Source organism: Oratosquilla oratoria, chromosome 20, assembly GCF_046742065.1.
Source record: "Oratosquilla oratoria isolate Oo_2021 chromosome 20, ASM4674206v1, whole genome shotgun sequence".
NCBI classification, from domain to species: Eukaryota; Metazoa; Arthropoda; class Malacostraca; order Stomatopoda; family Squillidae; genus Oratosquilla; species Oratosquilla oratoria.
Window position 1 is genome coordinate 59,294,070 of NC_134796.1, and position 26,699 is coordinate 59,320,768.

The following is a 26,699-nucleotide window of genomic DNA, read 5'->3' on the forward strand; positions in this document are numbered from 1 at the left end:
TAATATATATATATTTTTTGTAGCAAATACAGTCTTAGATTTTTTCAATAAATTAATCTGGTCATGGTTACTGCCAGTCACTTGTATGCGTTTATTTTGAATGCAAGTTCACACATGACGCAATGCATATCAGTTAGCCTGAATCGACCCTTTCGTGATCAGGAACATAGCGCAATAATCCTCACTACTCAGACTATAGAAAGTTCTTTGTAGAATTGATAAGAGACACCAATATTTGAGTCATAATTGGATCAATTTTGGGACCGCTGAAAGAGGAATTGGCCCACTTTAGTCACGGTCCAATGATCCCGTTCGAGGAGGTTGTTACTTTGTTCAAGAAGGGGTCCATGGACGGTCGCGGTCCATAGCGGTTCTTTCAAAGCAGTGGAGGCGTGATGAAGATACAAGGCGGCGTGAAATTATCTACTAAAAAATAGTTTATACTCGTAAGAATTATGAAATCGTTCCAAGAACAAGTATCTGCCATTGCATACATTCAAAGTATAATTCTACCAGTCACCCCAACCCGTTATCTATGAAGATTATGTAGAGAATATACTGTATAAGTAGAAAAACGTATTTTATAATATAAATACGAAAAAAAAGTTGGAGAGGGCGTACAGGTCGGCTGGAGCGTCGTAGATAGCTTGGGAACCATTGCTTTAGAAGAGGGGTCACGGTCCATAATCACCCTATTCAAATGGTGGTCCTAGTTGGGGGAAGTAGGGCTTCCAGGGACCACAGTATATCCCCATCCACCCAGCCCATTCCCCCAAGGGGGGGAAGGGGGTAAATTATCTAGTTCAGGACTGGGGGATGGTGGGTTGGGTTGTAAAATATTGGCATATGACATCCAGTTCAGATGCGTGACGTCATGGTTATAACATCAGAGGCGTGACGTATTTATGACGTCAGAAGCGTGACGTAATATTACGTCATCCGTGACGTCATATATATGACGTAATTTCATTTTCATTGGGAAGCGGAGAGAGTAGTGTGGAAATGTGCACGTTTGAAATGAATGATGGCCTACGTGACTTGAATCATTTCCGTCTTCCACGTAGCCTCTCCATTTCAAACTTTCTGCCTCAGAACAGTTACATATCCTTACGTGTTAAGTTTAAGGTAACCGTGTATTTATTGGTAAAGTCACAAAAGCAGTGTGTGAAATTTTTCTGAGCCCGCTGTAGGTAAGAACTGCTAGGACGTGTTTTACTCTATGTACTCGTATAGCAAGCATGGTCAACGCACTATTGGCTCGTTTTTGCTAGTACCTCCTTAGCAATTACTTGCCGGATCTCTAATGCTTGATGTCACACTATGCGGGTTTGTTGGGAAATTCAGTTAGCTTAATAAAATCAGCTGGCGATAGCCAGAACGTTATGTAATGACCACTATCTCCCTCCCTGGTTAAAGTACTCTTGTTAGCTTTTGAGTTTAATGATTCATAAGGGAGACTGCTGTAGCCAATAAAAACCCGCAAATGCCGGTCCCGTACTGTGCGACACCGGACTTACGCCGTTCATGAATTGTGCAGCTCTGAAATGGGTTGTATCTCCTTATACTACTTGTGATATTGTTAAAGAGTATTATTACCTTTATCGCGACTTTGTAAGTCACATAAATTTTCTGTAAATTTGTTTCCTTGCCTACACTTGCTTTATATGGCTCGTGACGCCGTGTACAGCTACACAGAAAACTATCGTTAGTAGGGGTGTCGAAACATTCGCTAATGAACATAACCTTATGATACCGAAGGGTTGGTATTTCTGGGGTTCGAATTGTTCGAATTCCTTCTGAATGAATATGAATCGAATAATAGTTCCGGAGTTCATATGGATTCACTATGACATGATAATCTTATTTCCGATGGAGACTTCAACTTGTCTCAAATAGTTTCGTTGTTTTGTGTCAAAATGATTAGCGTGATTTACTAACGATAGTTTTCTGTGCAGCTGTACTCAGGAAAGCGTTGACCCAGTACACGCTCGTCAAGGCATCGTACCTCCACCACTGTTGCACTCCGCAGTTTAATACATTTAGTTGGTTTTCATATCTTAATTACATTTCAAAAAAAGTTCTTTAACGTTTATTATTTGTCATTACGTATAAGATGATTTATTTATTTATTCATTTATTATCATTGTTTTTATAAATCGGACTGGTATACTTGAATATTAAATTCTCAGTTGTGTAACTTCGACAGGTTCTGAGTGAAGTCACACAGACAAGCCAAAAATCAGACTATGTGACAGCTGAAATTGATTGGTGCCTAATTTTGTCACTTCATGCCCCCATATACTACTTCGTCAAATCACAACCACTTGGCTCTACCACCGAATACGATACCACCTTCTACTAAGTCAACATACAATAGATTTGTTAAGATAAACGCAACGTGAGGACTGAGCCATTATTAAAACGACGTTTCGCTTGTTTCGCTTAATATATCTTTATAATGTACTCTCTTGAACTTTTAACTAGCACAGCTGTGTCGTGCTCCCAGACCCGGCTCGCACAAGTAATGTCCTTCTTGCCTTGAAAGGGGCATAAACGAGGTAGTACGTTAAACGAGGTAATTGACGCCCGCGGTGGTTGGACTTGCTATTACGGAAATTCATTTGTAAGGCGGAGTTACAATCCAACTTGTTCACTGTGTGAAGATGCACATTAAATATTTTACCCCTACAGTAAGTATAATGTAAAATCCAACTGTAATGTTACATGTATAATACATTAAAGACATCCTCATAATTGTTCACCGTGTTCCAAACAAAGGTTAGTGAGTAATTGAACCAAGCGATGAAATAAAAAAGAATCTTATATTTTAGTACAATATTCTATTCAGATTTTTCATCTTGTAGAATAAAAAGAAAATACCACTTCTCCCACTATTTCTCCACACCGCCATATATATATCCCTCTACCCCGCCCTCTCTCTCTCTCTCTCTCTCTCTCTCTCTCTCTCTCTCTCTCTCTCTCTCTCTCTCCCTCTCTCTCTCTCTCTTTTTCCTCTTTATCTCCGTCTTTCCTTTCTCTCTGTTCCTCTTTGTCTCTCCCTTGCTATCCCTCTCCCGTCATATATCCTTCCTTTATCCCTTCTCTCTCTCTCTCTCTCTCTCTCTCTCTCGCGCGCGCCTTCCCTCTCTCTCTCCCTATCCCTCCCTCCTCTCTCCCCATCCCTCCCGCCTCTCTCCCCATCCCTCCCTCCTCTCTCCCCATCCCTCCCTCCTCCTCTCTCCCCATCCCTCCCTCCTCCTCTCTCCCCATCCCTCCCTCCTTCTCTCTCCCCATCCCTCCCTCCTTCTCTCTCCCCATCCCTCCCTCCCTCTCTCTCCCTATCCCTCCCTCCCTCTCTCTCCCTATTCCTCCCTCCCTCTCTCTCTCCCTATCCCTGCCTCCCTCTCTCTCCCTATCCCTCCCTCCCTCTCTCCCTACCTTTCTCTCCCCCTTCCTTTCTCTCCCCCTCCCCTCTCTCTCCCTTCCTCCCCCTGCCATATTTTTCTCTTGCCTTCTTTCTCTCCCTCCCGCCATATCTCTACTCCCCCCTCCACCGGCCATATCTCTTTCTCTCACCTCCCCCTATCTTCCAATTTCTCATTCATTAACTGTGTGTGTTAACATCTACGAGCTTCTCATGAGTTGCCAAACGTTAAAATTGATAAATAATTTTTTTTCTAACGCCATCTTCACATATGCTCGCCGTCGAGACGTAGCCGGCTCAGTAGACGTTGTAAAGTAGCCTAGCCGCGTCTAATCAGAAATGGCATCCATAGTATGCAGATGCGTTATGTCTCATCAATAATAAAATTAGTTAACTTCACGTAGATATTATATAATATTTATTTTTCTTAATCCGTGGTTTTTGAGACAAAAATTCGAACTTGAAAGGTACTTTATTCTATAATAAGCTTAAATCAGTTAATCAATAACCTTCATTTTGAACACTGTGAACAATTTAATTGGATGTATTTAATGTACCATACATGTAACAATAATTTTTTATATTGTGATTTTTGTAGGGGTAATATTTAATGTGCATATTTACACAATGAATAAGTTGTATTGTAACTGCATCACAAATGAATTACCTTAATAGCAAGTCCAACCAGCGCGGGCGTCAATTACCTCGTATAGCCTACTACCTCGTTTAGACCACTTTTCAAGGCAAGAAGGACATTAAATGTCCGGGCCGGGTCTAGGAACACCACACAGCTGTGCCAGTTATAAGTCCAGGCGATAATACTTGATGAACATATGTTAAGCGAAACTTCGTGATAATAATGGCTCCGTCTTCACATGATGGTTCTGTGGATAGGCTTGTCGGCTACTGGCAATGACATACATACAATAGGTTACAATGGTAAAGCATGTCCATAGACATTTCCTATCTAACTAGGTCTGATTTAGGAAAACAAGGAGGTAAAAAAAAAAAAAAAAAAAAAAACTACTTTTTTTTATCTAAATAAATGTAAATACTTTGAATCTAGAATTGTCCATTTCATCACCTAAGAGAGACGTATTCATTAAATATGCGAGTAGAGTAAATAGACCTAGGTATGTACGTATGCATGAGTTAACTTTTCATTCTCATAGTCCTTATTGTCCCTGATAATGGGTATGACTGTCTCAAAAGATGCATTTGTCTTGATTTTTAGTGAGTGATTTAACAATAATGTAATGAACGCTGAAACCATTGATTATAAGAGAAGAATAGATAACTTTATGGATACGGATGAAAGGTGGTAAGAGACATGGAACTGTCTAGTGTAAGCCTTACGGTCTCTCGCACTCTCCTCCATTCTTATGTTCTTATGGCGTCTCCAGTCCCCTCCTTCCACCCCATTTAGTATTTCGTTTAACATGCAGGAGACACGGTGATAGTATTCTTGTCCCCCACTAAGCTTTTCTTGCAAGCATAATACTTCCTTTTGTTACTTCGTTTGAGTAGAAATTACTTCGGTTATGATCTTTTGCTCTTCAAATTTCCAAATGTCGAATTAACTCTTGCGTCACAGCGACAAGCTGAATGAACTTAAGACGACTAATGTTAGATACATTGTTGAGATGTTCTTACGGAAGTCAAGAATACTGTAACTGAAGTCATTTCTGCTCAAACGAAATAGCAAAAAAAAAAAAAAAAAAAAAAAACATGCTAGCCTTACCTTCGTGATATGATGAGAACGACTTAGTCTCGTTGTGTTGAGTTGCAAGCTCGTGTCCAGGGGATGTGGCTCGTGTACTTGATCCGGTCGAGCGAGATACTTGAGGATGTAGACACTTTCCTCCGGAGTCAGAACGTCTGAGGGGATTACGCTTTGGACGAACTCGTCCGAAGACATCGTGAGGAACCTGATCTCCTTCAGGAAATAGGATATCATTTCCCTCAGAGCTCCTGGCGATCGTGTCATATGCTTCATTTTGAGCTGAGCCGTTCCCCTAAAATGATAAAAGTATAGTTTTAGGTTTTGCTCCGTAATGAACTATTGAGTTACCTGGAAGGATTAAGATAATTCGTGAATTATGTTTAACATCATGGGTTATCGGTGGGATAACTTTGTACCAAATCAGGACTCTGTAACCGATTCCTAATCACGGTACAAGAACTGACGGTTTTTTTTTTTTTTTTTTTTTTTTTTTTTTCATCCGACCTAGATATGGATCAAAAGGTCTCCTGTCGGCATGCTCCGCCTTTGTAATCCTTTGTAATCCTTTGTGCTTCATAATAACATAAGGACATAAGAATTGAGGAGGCTGCAAGAGACCATAACGTCTACACTTGGTAGTTCCATGTCCCTTACCACCTGTCATATCTATCCATAAAGTTATCTAATCTCTTTAAACAGTCAGTTGTTTCAGTGCTCATTACGTGGTTGTTAATTGTTACTCTGTTGGTAAACCGATTTTTCTTTTTCCCCTCGTAAACCTAAATTTGTCCCACTCACGTTGTGGGAAGTGAGAAACCTCTGGAATAGTAAAAACCCTGTCAGTTTTGCAAGTCGCTGTGTTTTTAGGCCGTTATTGGGTCTCCTTTCTGCCTGGGCAGGGCTGTCTGGAAAGCCATCATGTATTTCTATTTAATGGGTCGTGATTTATATATGACTGAAAATGTGAGGCTTGGATACAAAAGTAAACAAGACGAAGTTTATTTATTTGTGAAGAACCCCTAATTTATTTACATATTTTTATTACTCTTTTAACACAAGTGCTAAAGGAATCACAACATATATATTTATCTATTTCTTTTCCTTTATCTTATGGGGATTCGGGTTGTATTGAGAAGATTTATAGAAATCTGCCAAGAAAAAATCGTATAAATGAAATTAAACTTTATAAAATCTATCAGATGATATTTACTGACTTTCCATTTTGTATTAATTGATGTATATATTACCACGCATGAACCATTTATATTACCACAGTTTACTGGAAATGCCTTGACAATGGAGTGTTATGGTGATTTCTGTGGTTGATAGCAAATAGTGTATTGTTCAATGCAGATTGGTCTTGTATGTGAATGCGTCAATGAAATTTCTTTGAATTACTGCATAGCTCTCTTTACTTAGGACACAAAAAGATGACATGAAATCATTGTGGAAAGAATAGGACGAGGAACACACTAATACTAATTTTAGTTTTAAAACGGAGGAGAGTTTCTTGATCTTTATATAATATTTTGTATATTCGTGTATATATATATATGTGTATATGTATATATATATATATAATATATATAATACATTTATACATATAATACATTTATACATATATAATATAATACATTTATACATATATATATATATATGCATACTATGTAGTCATACTCTGTTTACTCCAAACTATTCCACTGGAAAAAAAAATCTAGACCTCACATCTGGCACTCACATGACCTTCATCCCACGCACATAGACCCGACAGCGAAAATCAACAAGAAAATAAGCATACTTAAAATCAATCTCCGGCGCGGGCTTTGGACAACAGAAGGAAACTCTAATCATAGTCTACAAACAGTTCATAAGAACCACATTCGACTACGCTTCCAGAGCCTGGCTCCCAACAATCAGGAAAATAAATATAGACACCTAACAATTTATACACCAAATGATACATTGTGAATGATAACAGTGTGCAACAAAGACACTCCAATAGAGCATCTTTACGTAAGCTATAATCTTACCCGTAGGATACGATATGAAAATGATAGGAACAAGTTCTTTGCAAGAGATAATAAATTTGCCCACTCATGTAACACAATTCAAGCACAACCAATGGAGTAAGCGTTCTTTAGAGGCAGTGCTATATAGTACTGTACAACTTTTAAGAGATTCATTTATATAAACGCCTCAGCAATATGACATAATGGCCGTCACTTGGTTTGCTTGTTTGTTTGTTCATTTCTTCGTTTAACTATCTGTTCTTAGCATTCGATGTAGTTATGGACCAAAAGGTCTCCTGTCGTTTTGCCCTTCCTACCTTTGTCAACTGTAGTATAAAAATACACACCAGCAACATACTACCAAATATAAATAAAACAACCATAAACGTTCACCACATGATATATTTACACCAAAATCATATTCTTGTTCAACACAACTTCACAAAAGAGGAGAGTATAGGCAAGTTCTTATTTAACAATGGAGTGGTTAACGAATAGAATAGACTTGGTAACCATGTGGTGAACGCTGAAACAATTGGTTGTTTTAAAAAAAATATTAGATAACTTTATGGATAGGGATGACAGGTGGTAAGGGACATGGAACTGCCTAGTGTAGACCTTATGGTCTCTTGCAGTCTCTTCCATTCTTATGTTCTGTGAGACTACCATACTAACAGTCTCCTCTATTCTTATGTTCTTCTGTTAGACAACCATACTTGCAGTCACCTCCATTCATATGTACTTAGACCACCACTCCAACAAGACCTGTTTGTTTATTATTTAACTATACCTATGCATTTATTTATGTATTTTATTTGTTATTTACATTATTATATTTTTTATTTATTTAATTTTTTTTCGCATCCGACCTAGATATGGACCAAAAGGTCTCCTGTCGGCATGCTCCGCCTTTGTTATCCTTTGTAAGACCTTACTACCATCAGTCTGACAGAAAAATCCCATCTCGGAGACGCAAGAACCAAACTAACACGTTTGTGCTCTGGGGATTATCCACCGGTACCACCACAGAGTAGCTTTGGCCACAGAATCATACTATCCCAGGTGCAACCATCACACGAATGATGTTGAACACCCAATCTTGTACTGCTACACAGTAGCTATTTCCGTAAGATAACAGTAATTATTTACCTTTGAGTAAGAACGATGCCCCTTACCGGTTACCTGGGAGATGCTGTCTCTGGCATATATACATGTATACGTACATATATCAAAATGTGTATTATTTACTGACAATCTTGACCTAAGATATGTTACTGTTATGAAGAAGTGTATTTTGTTTATTTAATAGCTGTACATGATGGTTATTTTACGACATGTAAAAATATTAATACAACAAATATATATTCACTTTCATGATTCTTTTATTATCTGGGCAATTTTGTTAGTCTGCAATAGTGCGCGCGCGCACACACACACACACACACACACACACACACACACACACACACACACACACACACACACACACACACACATCTTTCTCTTTCGCTCTATCCCCCTCCCTACCCTCTCTCACTCTTTCTCGCTTTCTCTCTCTTTTCCTCTCTCTCCTTTCCTCTCTCTCTTCTTTCGCCTCTGATGAAATCCTGGAGGACAGATGGTGTGGCAGATGAATGCAAAGACCCAAGGAGGCGGCGACCTGCTGCGGGTCGTGACCTGCTGCGGGTCGTGACCTGGCGCAGGTCGTTGACCTGGTACAGGTCGTGACCTTAATGGATGGCGAGTCCTCCCTCCTCAGCGCTCGCGAATTCGCTGAAGCAGTTAATGACCTACTTAACGCCCTGGCTAAGAAAATAACCTCTTTGGACTGTCACCACCTTCGTCTCCTAACTACCATCCTCTTCGTCTCTCTAACCCCTTCATCACGGGTTCTTGTACTTAAATGTAATAAAATCGCCTCTCGACATTCATGGCTGTCGTGGCTGAGGTCGGGGAACACGAGCGATATGTTACATATGGAGTGTATGGCTGTTGCGTTGTTACTTCATTGGAAGTTTAGGTTTACGGAGGCAGTAGGCAAGAACTGGTTTACACACGGTGATTAACGAATGCAGTAGACTTAGTAATCATATAGTGATCGCAGAGACAATTGGTTGTTTTAATAGACGAGAACTTTATGAAGAGGTGTAATAGGTGGCTATGGACGTGGAACTGCCTAATGTAGGCCTCATAATATCTTGCAGTCTCCTACATTCGTATGTTTTTGTGTTATTTATTCTGTCGTTTACATGTTTTCTTATCCGGTTACGTTTGTTTAATCGTGTTACACTTTCTTCTTCAGCAATATAATTATATATATATGTGTGTGTGTATGTATATATATTTATTTATTTATTTGTTTGTTTATTTTATTTTTTATTTATTTTATGATTTTATTTATTGTATTTATTTATTTATTTATTATTATTATTATTATTTCCGAGGTAACACAAGTACAATATGAGAAATTTCGTACAAATGAAGGCTGCTACAATATTTTCTTATGGCAGTTCTATCAAAGCTGATGAAAAATAATTTTTAGATCATGTTTTATTTGATTTCTTTTGGGAGTTGACCAATTTAGCTAACCCATTGTAGTGTGTGTAAATTAACCTAACCACCTAAACTAACCTAACCTCACCTAGCCTAACCTAACCTATCCTAGCGGAACCTAACTTAACCTATCCTAGCGGAACCTAACTTGACCTATCCTAGCGGAACCTAACTTAACCTATCCTAGCGGAACCTAACTTAACCTATCCTAGCGGAACCTAACTTAACCTATCCTAGCGGAACCTAACTTAACCTATCCTAGCGGAACCTAACTTAACCTATCCTAGCGGAACCTAACTTAACCTATCCTAGCGGAACCTAACCTAACCTATCCTAGCGGAACCTAACTTAACCAAAACTCACTCAACCCAGCGTAACCTAACCTAACCTTCCTTAATCTGACATTGAATAATCGACCCGAATATAACCTAACCTTACATAACACCACTTATTCTATCGTAACAATGAACCACCGAACAATGGCATTATTCAGTAAATAGGTTAGAACATCGGTAAAGTTGAGCATCATGTGGGCCTGATTGATGACTTTAGGAATTCTGTACTGCTAGATTCATCCTCTATGCTGATTAATACGATATATACATACGTTAATACGCGCATTCATTACGATATATACGCACGTTAATACGTGCATACATTAATACGTATATACATACTAATATTAGAAATTGGATTTGTTGTGCCTGTGTGTGTTTGTATGGGCGTGTGCGTTCGTATGTGTATGTGCAAGTGTGTGTGCGTGTGCGAGCGTATGTGTATGTGCAAGTGTGTGTGTGCGCGCGCGCGTGTATGTGTACAGATGTGTATGTGCATATGCGTATGTGTGGTTCACCACGGTTTTGAATCATGTATTGGACTCGTAATCAACAGTTATTGTATGTATATGTGTTTGTGCTTGTTTGCGCGTGAGTGTACATGTGTGTGTGTGTGTGTGTAAGAGCTTATGTGTGCGTGCATGTGTTTTGATACAATCTCTTCCTTTACAAAAGGAAGAAGGCTGTGTTACAGCTGCCACAACTTATAACTACATTGACTTATATTATCTCGGGAGTTACGAGCGTCGCATATCTTTAGGTCGTAGATTAATGATTCAGATAAGCCTTTTAAGACATCGTAGACTTTATCATATCCTAATGTTCGACATAAAGTAATATGCTTAAGAACATGAGAATGAAGGAGACTGCAAGAGACCGTAAGGCCTACACTAGGCAGCTCCGTATCCATCACCACCTGTCATCCCGATCCATAAAGTTGTCTAATCGTTTCTTAAAACAACTGATAGTTTCAGTGCTTACTACATGGTTACTAAGTTTATTCCATTCGTCGACCACCCTATTAGGAAACCAATTCTAGCATATTTCCTTTTTAAATCTAGATTTGTCTAGTTTATAACCATTACTGCGAGTCCTTCCCTGTTGTTTTGATGTGATGACCTTGTTTACATCACCCTTGTTAAAGCCTTTGATCCACTTGAACGCCTCAATTAGATCACCCCACACTCTGCGTCTTTCCAGAGAGTGTAAGTTAAGGTGCCTAAGCCTCTCTTCGTTAGGCAAATTTCTGGCAGAAGAACCCCGTGCTGCTGTAGTACCTAGGAGTGAAACTAATGTCCCTAACATCCATAGTGTAAAGTCGATACACATTAGTATAAAGACTCGTAGTATTTGATTGTTTATGTATAGTAAGGGGGCCAAGCAGTAGACCAGTGGGTACCGTGTCGAACTCCTGAGCAGGTGGTCGTGAGTTCCAATCACGGGACCCGCTGGGGGCTATGTTGCATTGGTGCTTGTCAGCCTTGGCCAGGCAGGGAGGCGACCCAAACATCGGCCCAATTCAGGGTTTCTCAGTTTCCAATTCGCGGAAGTGGGATGGTGAATTTATTTATATATTTTTATTTATTTTTATTTATTTATTTTATTTTTTAATTTCATATATATATATATATATATATTTTTTTTTTTTTTTTTTTTTTTTTTTTTTTTTTTTTTTTTTTTTTTTTTTTTTTTTTTTTAAATGGTACTGACGATGACTCTGGAGAGGTCAGAACGTTAGTGTCATTTGAGGTCCTAATTCCAATGAATGGCGGTTCATTCTCAGCACTTGTAAATTCAGCGAGGCAGATAATGACCTTCACAGTGCCATCACCGACCCGGGCGGAAAAATGGCCCTCTTTGAGTCGCCATCAACCTCGTGCCATCACTGCCAGACACTTCCAGACTACTTAAATAAGCAGCGCGATTATAGCCTGTTCACACCAGCGGTTTCAACCGCCGCGGTTGCAACCGCGGATTAATTGCAGTGTAATGGAGGTGTTCACACACAACCGCGCATTTTTACCATGACCATGTACCGCGGTTCAAACCGCTAGTGTGAACAGGGCCTGTAGAAGTGCAGGTAAACCGAAGTCCATGATAACAAACATTTAAGTAAAACCCAAGATGCAGAATGATTTGGGCTGCCATGAAATATTAGTTTTTTTTTTTTTTTTTTTTTCGTATTGAAGAAGTTTGGTGAAATGGACGTGTAACGGGAAATTTGTAAGTCTGTGATGATCACAGTCAAGAAAAGAAGTGTTCACGATATGTGGACTAAAGTGACCCCAGTTGTATTTTGAACTTTAGAGCGTATATTCACGAGACTAAGGCAATATGAACTTATTGCCATGGACACGCAATATGTTTCAAATCCCACCAAGAGTGGGTCATCTTTGGTGTTGATGAAATGTAATACATACAGTATATGCTTGGTAGCTTGAGTGTGTTGGGAATATCCACTTAAGAACATAAGAATGGAAGAGAATGCAAGAGGCCATATGGCCTATACTAAGCAGTTCCATGTCCCGTACCACCTTTCATCCATGAAATTTTCAACTCTTAACCAATTATTTTCAGCGTTCACTGCATGGGTACTAGGTCCATTCCATTCCTTGTCCACTCTGTTGGTAAACTAGGTTTTGCTTTATATATAAAGCCCACCGGCTGCGCCGGCCCGGCTACGCCGGGGGCCTTGGCCTGCGGCGCTGCGCCTTAGGCGCGGGCGCTGCGCGCCCTGGGCTACGCCCCTTTTTTGGAAAATAAAATATCAAAATCATATTGCTTTTTATTTCTTGTCAACATCTAGCTGTTCTCGCAAGTCCTTCGAGTTCTTCTTCTTCGAGTTCTTCGAGTTCTTCTTCGAGTTCTTCTTCGAGTTCTCCTTCTTCTTCGAGTTCTTCTTCTTCGAGTTCTTCTTCTTCGAGTTCTTCTTCGAGTTCTTCTTTTTCGAGTTCTTCGAGTTCTTCTTCTTCGAGTTCTTCGAGTTCTTCTTCTTCGAGTTCTACTTCTTCGAGTTCTTCGAGTTCTTCTTCCTCTTCTTCGAGTTCTTCGAGTTCTTCTTCTTCGAGTTCTTCTTCTTCTTCTTCTTCGAGTTCTTCCTCTTCTTCGATTTCTTCGAGTTCTTCTTCTTCTTCGAGTTCTTCTTCACCGTAGTTGGCGGTGTTACCGATTTACCACCAAACGCGAAGGGTCAGTTTATTTTTTACTTATATATATATAAATGTCTAATTTAAATCTATTACTACTAGTCCTGCCCTGATATCTTTGAGAAATGTTGACCTCACATGGAATGACTGAAGGGCAGTGGTCAGTTTTTTCTTAAATATAAAAATGTCTAATTTAATTCTATTCCTACAAGTCCTGCCCTGATATCTTTGAGCAATGCTGACCTCCCAGGGAATGACTGAAGTTGCAGTGGTCAGTTGGTGTCGAAACTGCACACTGATTGGACGTCGCCACAGAAGACGTGGTATCAAATACCGAATTACACTGACTAATTGAAACTCGAGACTATTACTGCGAGTGGGTTGCTGGATCTGATTAAAGTACAAGACAATTACTGCGAACTTGTTGTTGACCTTAACGATATTTTAGAGTAATACAAAGAAGCTAATTTGTAGTGTTTAGCGTGTCTTTGACTTTATGGGAATTAAGGATCTATAAGTTGTATTATTCTTTAATTATCCTATTTCCCACTCTGAACTGGACACATTGGGTAAGGAATAAGGATTGGTGGATTTGAGATGGAAGGGTGGAGGTTTTAAGTGATTTCTTTTAAACTTAAAACTATAACAACTACGAAGATCGCATTGGCCAACGCATCGGTAGGGTAATCGCGCCATTCTCAAGGCACTAGATGACTAGACACAGTGTAATGGAGGTGTTCACACACAACCGCGCATTTTTACCATGACTATGTTGTACCGCGGTTCAAACCGCTAGTGTGAACAGGGCCTATAGAAGTGCAGGTAAACCGAAGTCCATGATAACATAAACATTTAAGTAAAACCCAAGATGCAGAATTATTTGGGCTGCCATGAAATATTAGTTTTTTTTTTTTTTTTTACATACAACAAGAGATGGGAAATGAATCATTCAAGGGTTTACATGCAAGATAAGGTTCCTCAAAAAACAGACTCTTCAGGGACCCCATCCACTGTACAATCTGATCTCGAGGCCGTATTTAGTAAATCGGTGTACACTGGATTCGTGCCTATTTTGGGGGCAGGCAAACGTTGTTCCTGTTTTCAAAAATGGGTGAAAAATCGTCTATATGCAACTACAGGCAAATCACTCTGACGTCAGTTATAGGTAAAATGCCATAATCAATAATTAATATAACCGGAAATCTCATCGAGACAATTTAATTCGTGATTCAGAATGGGTTCACCAAGGTTAGGTCATGAGTGATTTTCTTTGTACACTAATTTCTACATGACGTCAGATGACAATGATAGTTACGATATTATTTTTCTTGACTTTAGCAAGGCGTTTGACAAGGTGCTCCACCAAAGACTACTAAAGCATTAGGAAGAAAAGTGTTTGAATGGATTACAACATGGATTAGTGACAGAAAACAGCGAGTCACCATTAACGGTGTAAAATTCAAATGGAGGAATATTACTAGTGTAGCTCCCCAGGGCTATGTTTTGGGTCCCTTATTGTTCGTTATGTATATAAACGACTTCGGCATTGGGATTATTAGTGGTGTTTTTAAGTTTGCGGACGACACTAAAGTAAGACGCCAAATTAAGTCGGGTAAAGACGCCGTGATATTGCAGGAACGTCTTAACAAATTAGTCGCATGGTCAGTGAAATGGTAAATGAACTTCAATATCTCAAAATACAGTGTGTTAAACGTCACCCCGGAAGGCAGATACAGCTTAGACAGCACATGTTTAGAGAAAACGGAGTGAAAGTGCAACAGAGATTTGGAAGTGCTAGTGAGTCCTGACCTATCTAGGAAACTGCATTAACGTCAGGATTAGAGCGAACAGAACAGGTTTCATTTCTAGGACGGCTACAAATAGAAGTCCAGAGGTTAGACACATCGACTATGAAGCCGTAGAGTGCGTGGTAATCTAACATAGGTCTTCAAATTGGTCAAGGGCTTTAACAAGAGTAATGAAGATAAGGTCATCATATTAAGACAGCAAGGAGGCGAGGAACCTACGCCAGGAGGCGCGTGGCTGCTGCCCTATGCGCTTTGGGGACTTGGGTCAAGTAAGTCACTGCTGGGAATGGAAAGGAAGTGCGGGATTCGAACCCACAATTTAAGGAATGCGATACCAGCAGCGCAAAACAACACATAGGGATGGTTAGGCTAGGTTTGGTTAGGTTACAAACACTTAAACATACAAAGAATAATATTGAATAAAATAACCAATTGATAGACATCGGATAATTCTAATCTTTGATCTGCAACTCCATCTCCCCGGGGTTGAGGGGCTGGGGCTGGGTTTGGGTTTGGTGTAATTTCATTCCGATCATCGAGTCCGTGCATAGTTAGACTTGTTTCTAATTACTAAGTTTCATAGCTAACCAAGACACCCTTTACCTGCATCTAATGCATTTAATTGCATCCAACTACGGTATAGAAAAATGAAGTGACATTATACAGACATCCCCAGAATTTACATATCTTCAAGCCTTCATTACTTCTCAGTAGTTCTTTGTAATTATGTATAGTAATTATGTATACAGGCCATTAGAATTATTACAGTTTGTCTAATAGAGACGGCGGGGTGTTCTTTGTCTGAATAAAATTGTTCAGTGACATTCAAGGAGAAACTAGTTAAAAGGAATTGCACTAATAGAGCAGAGAAACCTGTATGTCTATAACAAGGTCTGATGCAAAATAAATGAATAAGTGAATGAATGAATAACTAAATAAGATGAATTATTACAAATGAATAAATTGATTAATAGATAAAAGATATAGGTAAATGAATAAATAGTTAAATAAAGGAATAAATAGTAAACACGAATAGAAAATTAATGAATAAATATAATGGATAAATACAAGTAACTAAATAGAAATAATAAAAAAACATAAATTTGCTCAATGAATATATTAAGAAATGAAGTACATAAATTAAAATCGAAGTCTTGATATCTGACCTTTAAAGGTCAGATATCAAGACTTCAGTAACTTTTTGTATTTACAGTTTAATGTACATAAAAAAACATACTGACAGTATTCTATATAATTCCACCATCTACATCTTATCAAATTTGGCAAAAAACAGTTTTGTCTTCATTTCACTGCGTCGTCTGCTATTCGAAACATTCCGCCCGTGCGCTTCGGGAAAGGTTCGGGGAAGTCCGCGTTCGTGACGTCACAGTTGCCAAACAAACAATATTGTTATTCTGAATAACTAGACTTCGGAAAAGTGGTATGCGAGGCGCAATTAAAAGTGAATTTTCTGAATAAATTCTTCTGTAATAGGTAAAAACTTTATTTGTATGCTTTTAAAAAGTACTTTTTCGAGCAATACGATGAGTTTTAGCGAATGGTATATCTGTTGATATCTGACCTTTAAGAACATAGGAACGAAGGAGACTGCTAGAGATCACCAGGCAGTTCCATGTCCAATACCACCTTTCAACCCTATCCTTATCGAACCTATTCTTAAAACAACCAATAGATTCAACACTCAATACATGGGATATTAAATACCAATACATATCATAAACGTTATTTTTTAGCATGTGAATTAGTAAAAAATAAAATAGCAGCATAAACACGTTATACACGATTATGAATGTTGCTTATGTTTTATTTTGGTGTTCCTTGTAATTCTCACTTTATCCTTTCCCTCCTCATCTTGTTTGTCACACTTTGTTGCATACCCTCACTTCCTACTGCCTCAATAGATCTGAATGGGCTCATATTTCTTTAGCATACGTTGACTTTCTAAATTCTTGATGAACTAACTTTAAAATTTGCCTTTCGAGTCAAAGAACACACAAACTCTTGAGCAAGTCAAGTGTATATTCAGCCAGGAAGGATCTTTGTCAGTTCTGAGTCTTCTTTTCACCTTCTCACTCTGAAGAGGAGCATTTTACCCAGTGAGACCTTCAATCAGGCCTGTGAATACTTAAGGAGACCCATCTAAGCTTACATAAATTTTAGAAATAAAATACGTGAGGGCTTAATGATCAGTGAATAAAAAAGTAGATTAATATATTCTCGGTTCTTATTAAGGTTTACATATATACATAAACTAACTTGTTTGCTTATAAATTTGTTTGTGCATTCAGTTATTCATTACATATCCAGCCTCATCACATACTGGAATCTTTTCCTGGTATATGTATGCATATGTGTATATATATGTATGTATGTATGCGTGTGTATATAAATATATAATATATATAATGTGTGTATGCATAGATATGTATATGTATGTATGCATATGTATATATATATGTATATGTATATATGTATGTATATGTATATACGTATATGTATGAATGTATATGTATGAAGTATATTATAAGTATATTTATATATGTGTGTGTGTGTATGTATGCATGTTTATATTTATACAATTTTTCTTACGCTTGAGGAAATAAAAAAGATTACTGATATAATTTATTCCAATAGATCTAGTCGGCGGAAGTGTTTGACAAATCCAAAAATCGACAGAGTTCATAGAATGCAATAAATGTTAACTAAATACACCAAATGTGAGAAAACTTTGTGTTAAAAGGAAAAAGCAGAAAATGACTAATTGGCCCTGAAGACGTGTGGTCAAAGAGAATAATGGTCCCAGAAGAATCGATGGGGGGTGGGGGTAGCTGGAGATTAAAAAAAAAAAAGAATAAAGAAAAAAAAAAAGACGTATGACTGATTGTTTCAGCATTAGCAGACATTAAGGGGAGTGTGAGGTAAGGGAGGGAAAGGAAAGGAAATTCGAGGAAAGGTAAGAGGAAGGTAGAAGAGAAAGGAGCATAAGGTAAGGGAGGTATGAGAGGGAAGGAAAGAGAGGATAGGAAAATGGGAAGTAGGGATAGCAAGGAGAAAGGAAAGTAGAAGAGGAGGAAGGAGAGGTAAGGGGAAGAAAGGAAAGCAAAGGGAAGGGGAGGAGAAGGGAAAGGAAATATGAGGGAGGGATAATAAGGGTTTGGCAAAGGGAGAGGATAGTAAGGGAAGGTAAGGGAAAGAAAGGAAATGACAAGGAAAGATGGGGTTGGGTAAGGGGAAAGGAAGGTAGAAGAGGGGAAGTGAGCAAAAGGTGAGGTAAGGGAAGGGGTAGGAATGAATAAGGGCTTTGTAGAGGAAAAGGAAGGTAGGAGACGGGAAGGGAATAAAAGTTAAGGAAAGGAGGGTAAATGGGTAAAGAGGTGCAAAAAAAAGAGGGCTTGGCAAAGAAATAGGACAGAAGAAGGGAAGGTAATGAACGGTAAAGGAAGGTAAGAAAAGGAAAGGGGGAGGAAGGAAGGAAAGGGAAGGGAAGAGGGAAAGGAAATACGAGTGAAGGAAAGTTTAGTTTGGGCAAGAGTAGAGAAAGGTACAAGAGAAATGGGACGGAAAGGGAAGAGAGGGAAAGGAAGGAAAGGACGTGCGAGGTTTAGGCAAATGAAAGGAAGGTAAGGGAAGGGAAGTTATGACATGTAAGGAAAGGGAGGGAATGTAAACGTGAGGAATAGTATAAGGTGACAGGAGGATAGGTGATGAATTGTCCTCCACACCATGTATATTACGTTCGTGTATGTATTGCCAGATCTATGTAGTCAATGGATATGTGTGTGACTACATGTATAGGTAACAGCACACTAGGCTAGTATGCTACTTACTTTTGCTATTTCGTTTTGAGTAGAAACTATTTCGGCAATATTCTAGACTTCGTAAGAACATCTCAACAATGTGTCTTAAGTGTAAAGTGGGCCCTACACGGTCAATATTATTGTGCAATATTTTGCTATTGTACAATATTATTGAAGAAGCACACGTGTTTGGCCTATAGCACATTTGATATCTTCAATATAACATGTTATTCTTCAGTACCATTCCTACAGCGTTGATAATATTGTACAATTGCGCAATAATATTGATCGTGTAGGGCCCACTTAAGGGCAAGATGTGTGCGTGCGTATGTGTGTGTATGTTCAACATTATTTAGCTTCTAGTTCATCATTCATTTTCTTATATGATTCAAGAGTAATTTGACATTTAGAAAAATGAAAAAAATCGTAAACGAAGTCGTTTCTACTCGAAGTAGCAAAATTAAATGGCATGATAGCGAGAAATGCTTAGTGTGCTGCCACCTGGCAGTGTGTACATGTGTTATTTGTAGGATAAACTATCATTACTCACAGGGTTCAGTGTACTGCAGAGGAAAAACGTATATGATAGGAAAAATAAAGAATTAAAAATTACTTGCATAAAGAGCGAATAGGAAATATGATACGACAAGAACCGGAAGATATGATAAACAATACGAAAAGAATTAAAAACAAAAGGAAATAAAAAAGAGAGGGAGAGGGGGAAGAAGGAAGGGAAAGAGGGAGGGAAGGAGAGAGAGAGAGAGAGATGAATAGGAATAGATATAGGAGAGTAAAGGAACAGAAAGATGAAGATGATTCTGTGGTCAAGGTCTAAAGAGAGCAGATTTTCTATCCTATCTTTAGCTTTTGTTTGAGAGAGATAAATTTCCAGGTAATGGACAACGGGAAATATCTGGATGGAATCCAGACGTATGGCGCAAAGGAAACTGAAAACAAAGAGAACAAACTAATAATAGCCATAACAGATAACCATGTCTACACTGTATCAACTGACAATATAATCATATTGAAAAGTTACCCACCGCAAATTCAAGAAACTAGACTAACGTAACGTGGTAGATCTTAGTGACACAAAACAAAACAAAAAGAAAACGTCTTTGGACGAGTAAAACAATATTAGCAAAGAATAGAAAAATAAACGAGCGGTAGGTTCTTCCTCGTCGGCTCCTGGGTTATGAATGACCTTACCTGGCGCCAAATGTCAAGAGGTCATGTAGGGTCGTCGGGTCAAATTTGGTTGGTGGGCTTCGAGGTTATGTATACGACCTAAGATGTCTAGAGATAATTTCCCATTTCTATTTATCCGTCTACCAATCTTCTCTATCCATCTATCAATCTGACTGTTAACCTACCTAACGACATAACCTACCACTGACAGAGAAAAGGCTATGTTGATGGTGAATTTGCAAAAGAGCAACTCTTAGACAACCCCTAGGATCCACATTCTCTTATTGTTTTATTTCACTTTTTATTTTATCTTATCTTGTTTTATCTTTATTTTATCTCATGTTATTTCTTTTTAGTCGGCTATTCAGCTGATGTAAATTCATCTTTGTTGCGATAATGAGAAATTCCCTTTCCATTCCGTTATCGTCATAAAAATAATCCTTTGCCCTTATGAAAATCACTAAAACAATAATAATGATAAATAAATAAATTAATGGAAAATGAAAAATAAAATTAATCCATTTTACTTCCAGTTACTGCACTCCTATTGTGACTTTGCCTCTTTTATGTGGTATTTTAACCAAGGATAAAAACATTGGTTATTGCCAACGACGTTCTGTCACTCCCTTGCTCGTATTGACGTTATCTAGTTGATCACAACTGTTGTTATTTATGGACTAGTTTATTCGCTCTTCTTAGTGAATGATCGTAGATACCCATAACTATGTTTACACTCAAAATTTATAGCTATTATTTTTTTCATTCCTCCACACAAAAAAAAATCCACATGTTTCTTACCATTTTAATACAAGCTTTACTAAAAGTTACCATCCAACAAACCATTTTTCAATATTTCTCCTTTTTTAATTCCTCGTATGTTCTATTTCCGCACCTAATTAATGAGTTCTTCTTAAATTTATCTTTGACGAGATTCCCACTTAAGGATCCCTTTCTTTCCATTTCTATGAAAACTGATTTTCTTTCATAATGTAAGGAAAACAAGAATGGTATGAAATGAAGCATTAAGAAGACATTTTGAAAAATATAAATAATATAAAAAATGGCTAAAATACCAGAATTGTATAAACATTCTTAACCCGTATATTGGTAAACATGTGCAAAATACCGAAAATAGGCGAAAATCAATGAAAAATTATAAATCGTGAGATGGAATAGATGTATAGCTGAACGAAACCAAAAGGGAAATGTCAAGAATTTCTTGGAGAATGCGAAAATAGAAGGAATCATTGTTGGGAAGAATAGACTAAAGAATAAAGTTGATCAGAACAAACTTGAATTATTTAAAGAGGACCAAAAAGAAGGATTATATTATTTCTAATATCTAAGGACCATATGAGCGGGTACTATTTATTAGTATTTTTTAAGAAAAAGCTAGAATGAATAAAAAAAGAATATTAATAAAAAATAAATTGATAGATGTGTAACTAGATAAATGAGTAGACAAATTAATAAATCAACAAATAAGTAAATATATAAACAAATAAAAAGGTAGACCCATCATCCAAACAAGACCAGAAGAAGAAAAAAATTAAAAAGAAAAAAACAACAAACAGAAAACGAAAAACGTCATCAAGAGGAAGGAGGAATGAGACCGTGAGCAGGGCAAGCGAATCAGGGAGTGAACTCTGGTATGCTAATTCGAACCGAAACCAAAATAGAATCCGGAGCCCCTAAATGAAGCATTGAATCACCTTTAGAATTTCAACATCGCCTTAATGTCTCAGCCACTTATCTGAATGTGGCCACCATTACTTTGAGGCTTCTTGCTGGAACCGCGTCTCCTCCTATTATCTCCGTTTAGCTTAAAATGTCGAGGGTATTTCACTTGTATAAAAAAATCATCTACTGGCACGCAAAAGAACATGAGAGTAATCACACACACACACACACACACACACACACACACACACACACACACGAATTTAAGAGCAAACTAAATACTGCGAAATACAAAGACGGGATACTACGAGCGTAGCTCCCTTTCCCGTAAGATACAACTAGGTAAATACACACACACGCGAGCGCGCGCGCATACACACACACACACACACACACAAAACACTAAAACAAACAGACACACACACAAAACACTAAAAAACAAACACACACACACACACACACAAAACACTAAAAAACAAACACACACACACACACACACACACACACACACACGCTGCGAACCGGCACGCAAAAAAGCATGAGAATAATTACACACACACACACACACACACAGTGGTTCTCGCCTGCCACTGTGGCGGTCCGGGTTCGAATCCCGCCCAGGGCTGAAATAATTTCAATATCGCTGCGCTGCGGGTTGTTACTCAAACTCTCGTGGGCGGGTAGTTGGGTTTGTGCGTGCAAGGTCACAGTATTACCCATAGGTTATACGAGTTCTGAGCTCTCATCTGGGAGGTTAATAACTCGATCACGAATCCAACACGTGATCCAAGGCCATGGTGAATCTCACACACACACACACACACACACGCGCGCGCGCGCACGCACGCACTATATATAGCCGGCCACTATGAGCATAGCTCTTTCCGCAAAATACAACTAGGTAAACACACACACACACACACACACACACACACACACACTGCGAACCGGCACCCTACCTGTGGGCAAGGAGTCGTGTACCTGTGTGTGTGTGTGTGTGTGTGTGTGTGTGTGTGTGTGTGTGTGTGTGTGTGTGTGTGAAGGTCACAACATTACCTATACATCGGGCCACATAAAAAAAAAATCTGAGTTCTCATCGGAATTGATAACACCGGTCGATCACGAGTCTAACACTTAATCCAAGACCACGGTGGTGGACTCTACACACACACACACACGCGCGCGCTTCAACACGTACAGCAAATCCAATACCCACAAACCTTTAAAACGTATCAATAATAAAAAAAAAAAATTGCAAGTCGATTAACTGCATTAACCAATACAATATCTATGATTGTTGGACGCGAAAGTTGATTAATTACATTAGTAAACAGTACTTGTCATTTTTGGGACTCACCAAGAGACGAGGGCTTTGAAAAGGACCACTTCGCTTGTGACTCTGAGAGGTTCTTGAAGAAGTCTGTGCATCACTTCTGGTGTGAGTTCCAGCAGTGCGGAGGACAAGAGCACCGCGTTCCCGTTGTCTCTGAAGACCTGTTATAAGAACATAAGAATGAAGGAGATTGTAAGAGACCTTAAGGCCTACACTAGGCAGTTACATGTCCATTACCACCTACCGTTCCATCCATAAAGTTATCTAAACTTAAGGCAACATATGAAGATAATGAAGGAGACTGCAAGAGACCATAAGGCCTACACTTGGCAGTTCCATGTCCATTGGCACCTGTCATCCCCATCCGTAAGGTTATTTCAACTTCTCGTAAAACAACCGACATTTTCAGCGCTCACAACATGGTTACTAATTCTACTCCATTCATTAATCACGCTATTGGTAAACCAGTTCTTGCCTATTCCCTTCTTAATATAAATTTGTCCAATTTGAATCCGTAACTGCGAGTCCTGTCATGTTGTCTTGATATGATGACCTTATCTACACAACCCTTGTTAAAGCCCTTGACCCACTTCAACACATCTTACATCGTGAGAAGAACATATGAATATGTATTAAAGGTAGTTTGTACTTGGCTAGTAAATATGTCTGTGATGAAGGCGGTGGTGGTGGTGATGATGATGATGATGAGGAGGAGGAGGAAGAGGATCGTGATGTGCTAACGTCACGACGTCAGAGCATATATATATATATATATTAGTATATTTTGGCAGTAAATTTTCTTGTAGACATGTCTTGTTAAAGACCAATGCTAATTCAGTTTCAACTATCTTCTTAGTTGTTTTTTCCATTCTTCTTATATGTTTCTTATAGTCCAGGGGTAGATTAAACACAAGTCTACCGAGATCCATGGTATATTGACACTAATTATATAAGTACAATCGCAAGCTTTCGGTTGTTACATACAACCATCTTCAGGCAGATAAAATGACAGGAAAAGGTCCATGTCAATTATGCTATGGAGTTACAAAATGACAAGGCTTTATGGTTCCAGTGAGGTGGAATTAGGAGAGGTTCGGGACAGATCATAATGACTGCGAGGGTGGGAAGCTGGACGGTGAGGTGGAATTGGGAGAGGTTCGAGTCAGATTATAATGACTGGGTGGGGGGAACTGGACAAGATGTCCGTTGATGAGGGAAATTTGGTCATGGTGTGCCGGATTCTTTGTTTAAGAGTAAGGTGCCTAATGTGTTTGTTTGTATGTTGATGATTGGTGTGTGTTGTGAAATGTAGACTTTCTCCAGGATGTGTAGTTTTTTGTGATTGTTACAGTGTTTGAGTATTTTGGTATTGTTAACTAGGTCTTGTCTTGTTGGATTTCTGTTGTGATATTGAGTCATATGTTTCCGTATGCTACCATCGCGGGCATGCATTGTGAGCCTTCGGCTAAGTGAAGTAGTGGTAACACCAATATAATTCATGTTAGGCAGAAGTTTGCAACCTTCTTCGGAGCAGGAGTATTGGTATACCACATTCGCTTGCTTTAGGGTGTTGTTATCTTTTGTCTGGTTATTCTTCATGAACAGGCTAGAGACGGTTGTGTTTTTGTAGTATATAATTATGGCTAATTTTTCTTGTGGGTTGATACATGTGACATTCCTTGTGATGATTTCTTTTAAGACTCGTTCGTCAGTTTTATATGCGGGTGTCATTTGATTCTTAAAGAAAATTTTGTGTATAGTCTGTGTGGGTTTTTGTTCCTGTTGAGTTTGGGTACGTGTCAGAAAGAGGTTGATTTCTTTGTCTATGATAGTGTTTGAGTAATTGTTGTTGATGAGTATCTGTTTCAGTCTCAAGAGTTCTGTGTGAAGTATCCATTTGCAGAGTACAGTTTAAAGATTTATTATCATTAAAATATAAAATGCAGGTATAGACTTCGTTTCCAATTAAGAATAGCACTTTAGTTTTACTTTTGAATAAACGCCAATTGAATGTTAATGCATTTTCTAATTCTCTAACAACCCTAGAATTTTATTAGCTAGAAACAAAATTAAATTTTTACAGTCATATATATCCTTGTTTCCTAAACTTCTAACTGTTCCTCAATGCGCAACTAATTAATTCTAGAAACTTGAAAAGTCTGTTGGGTAATTTCTAGGTTTCTCTCATCACCTCAGGCAAGCTGGATTACATCCGTGGAGGAAGTTAGGAAAATTAAGCTCTTCTTGGGTTAGGACTTAGAGGAATTCTGAGATTCATTCTTCTCTGATAACGAAAATATCGCAAAACATTATTCTAAATGTGTATGTTTGCTTACAATTATGTCTGTTCGCCTTTGCGTGTTTATGTATGTGTGGGAATTTGTGTGTGTATGTGTATATACATATGTGTGGGAATTTGTGTGTATATACATTGTGTGGGAATTTGTGTGTATGCATATATAAATATATATATATATATTTAATTAGTAATGTCAATTTATTATTATTTACCTGTTTGTTTACTATTTAACTATACCTATGCATTTATTTGATTTATTATTATTTGTATTATTATAATTTTTATTTATCATAAGTTTTTCTCATCCGACCTAGTTATGGATCAAAAGGTCTCTTGTCGGCATGCTCCGCCTTTGTAATCCTTTGTATTATGTATAATATATATATGTGTATGTATGTCTGTGTACATGATTCACCATGGTCTTGGACCACGTGTTGGACTCGTGATCGACATCTATTTCCCTCCCGGAAGAGAGCTCAGAGCTCATAGATGACCGATCTATGGGTAATGCTGTGACCTTACCCGCACACACACACAGGATTACAAAGGCGGGGCATGCCGACAGGAGACCTTTTGGTCCATATCTAGGTCGGATGCGAAAAAAAATCATAATAATAAAACACACACGCACAACTCCAATGCTCATAGGGTCCCGTCAATTTTCCTTCATGGATCCTAGTGTATGTATGTGCTATGTGTATATATCAGAATATTCACCATAGGCATATAGAAGCTATATAGAGGTTATTGCGTTCAACCAGAGGAAAGTCTAAGAAAAAAATGTAGATAAGTAAATAAATAGATTAAGAAATAGAAATACAAGAAAGCGTTAGTGGAAATAGAAAAGAAACTAATTAGACCTTTGCGCCAAGGGAGACTGAACAATAGAATGTGATATTTGTGGCTGAAATTAGATTCCGTTGAAGAGATACCCTAGAGAGGCGAGCAAATACCAGAGGATAAAAACTACACCAAAAAGTGAAAAAGTTGAAGAAAAAAAAACGAAGAAGAAAGGGGAGAATTACCGGAAGGGAGGGGAGGAGGAGAGAGGGGCAAAGGGAAGGAAGGAGTGAGGGGAAAGGGGAAGTGGGAGGGGGTGAAGAGGGGAAAGTCTTTAATTCCACTTCACTATAATTTGAGAATAATATGTAATCGAAAAAATATAATTTGCTAATTTTTGTTTTCTACTGTTTTTGAGGACAATGGTGTAGTTCTCAATGACCATTCGTCACAAAAACGCTTTTCAGTGGACTGAAGATGTAATGGCTATGTTCATTTCTACTATAGCTGAATCTGTACTTGAAGAATTCGGTGGAAATGCTGGACATGGGTTACTCATCAGTGTAGAGTGAAGGCAGAAATTGGATAGAAAGGTTTTGTTGC

At 38.4% G+C, this 26,699-nt stretch overlaps 1 protein-coding gene across 2 annotated transcripts in view; it reads right to left on the minus strand.

The window, feature by feature from the left end:
• The window catches only part of LOC143036591 (BTB/POZ domain-containing protein 6-like), a 244,789-nt gene that overhangs the window by 82,534 nt on the left and 135,556 nt on the right, over positions 1–26,699 (minus strand). For both annotated transcript variants that reach the window (XM_076204150.1, XM_076204151.1), the window contains exons 6-7: positions 23,042–23,178; positions 5,166–5,439 (exon numbers count right to left, since the gene is read on the minus strand). In XM_076204150.1, coding sequence (XP_076060265.1) covers positions 5,166–5,439; positions 23,042–23,178 — 411 coding nt within the window. The remainder of the gene's footprint in view (positions 1–5,165; positions 5,440–23,041; positions 23,179–26,699) is intronic.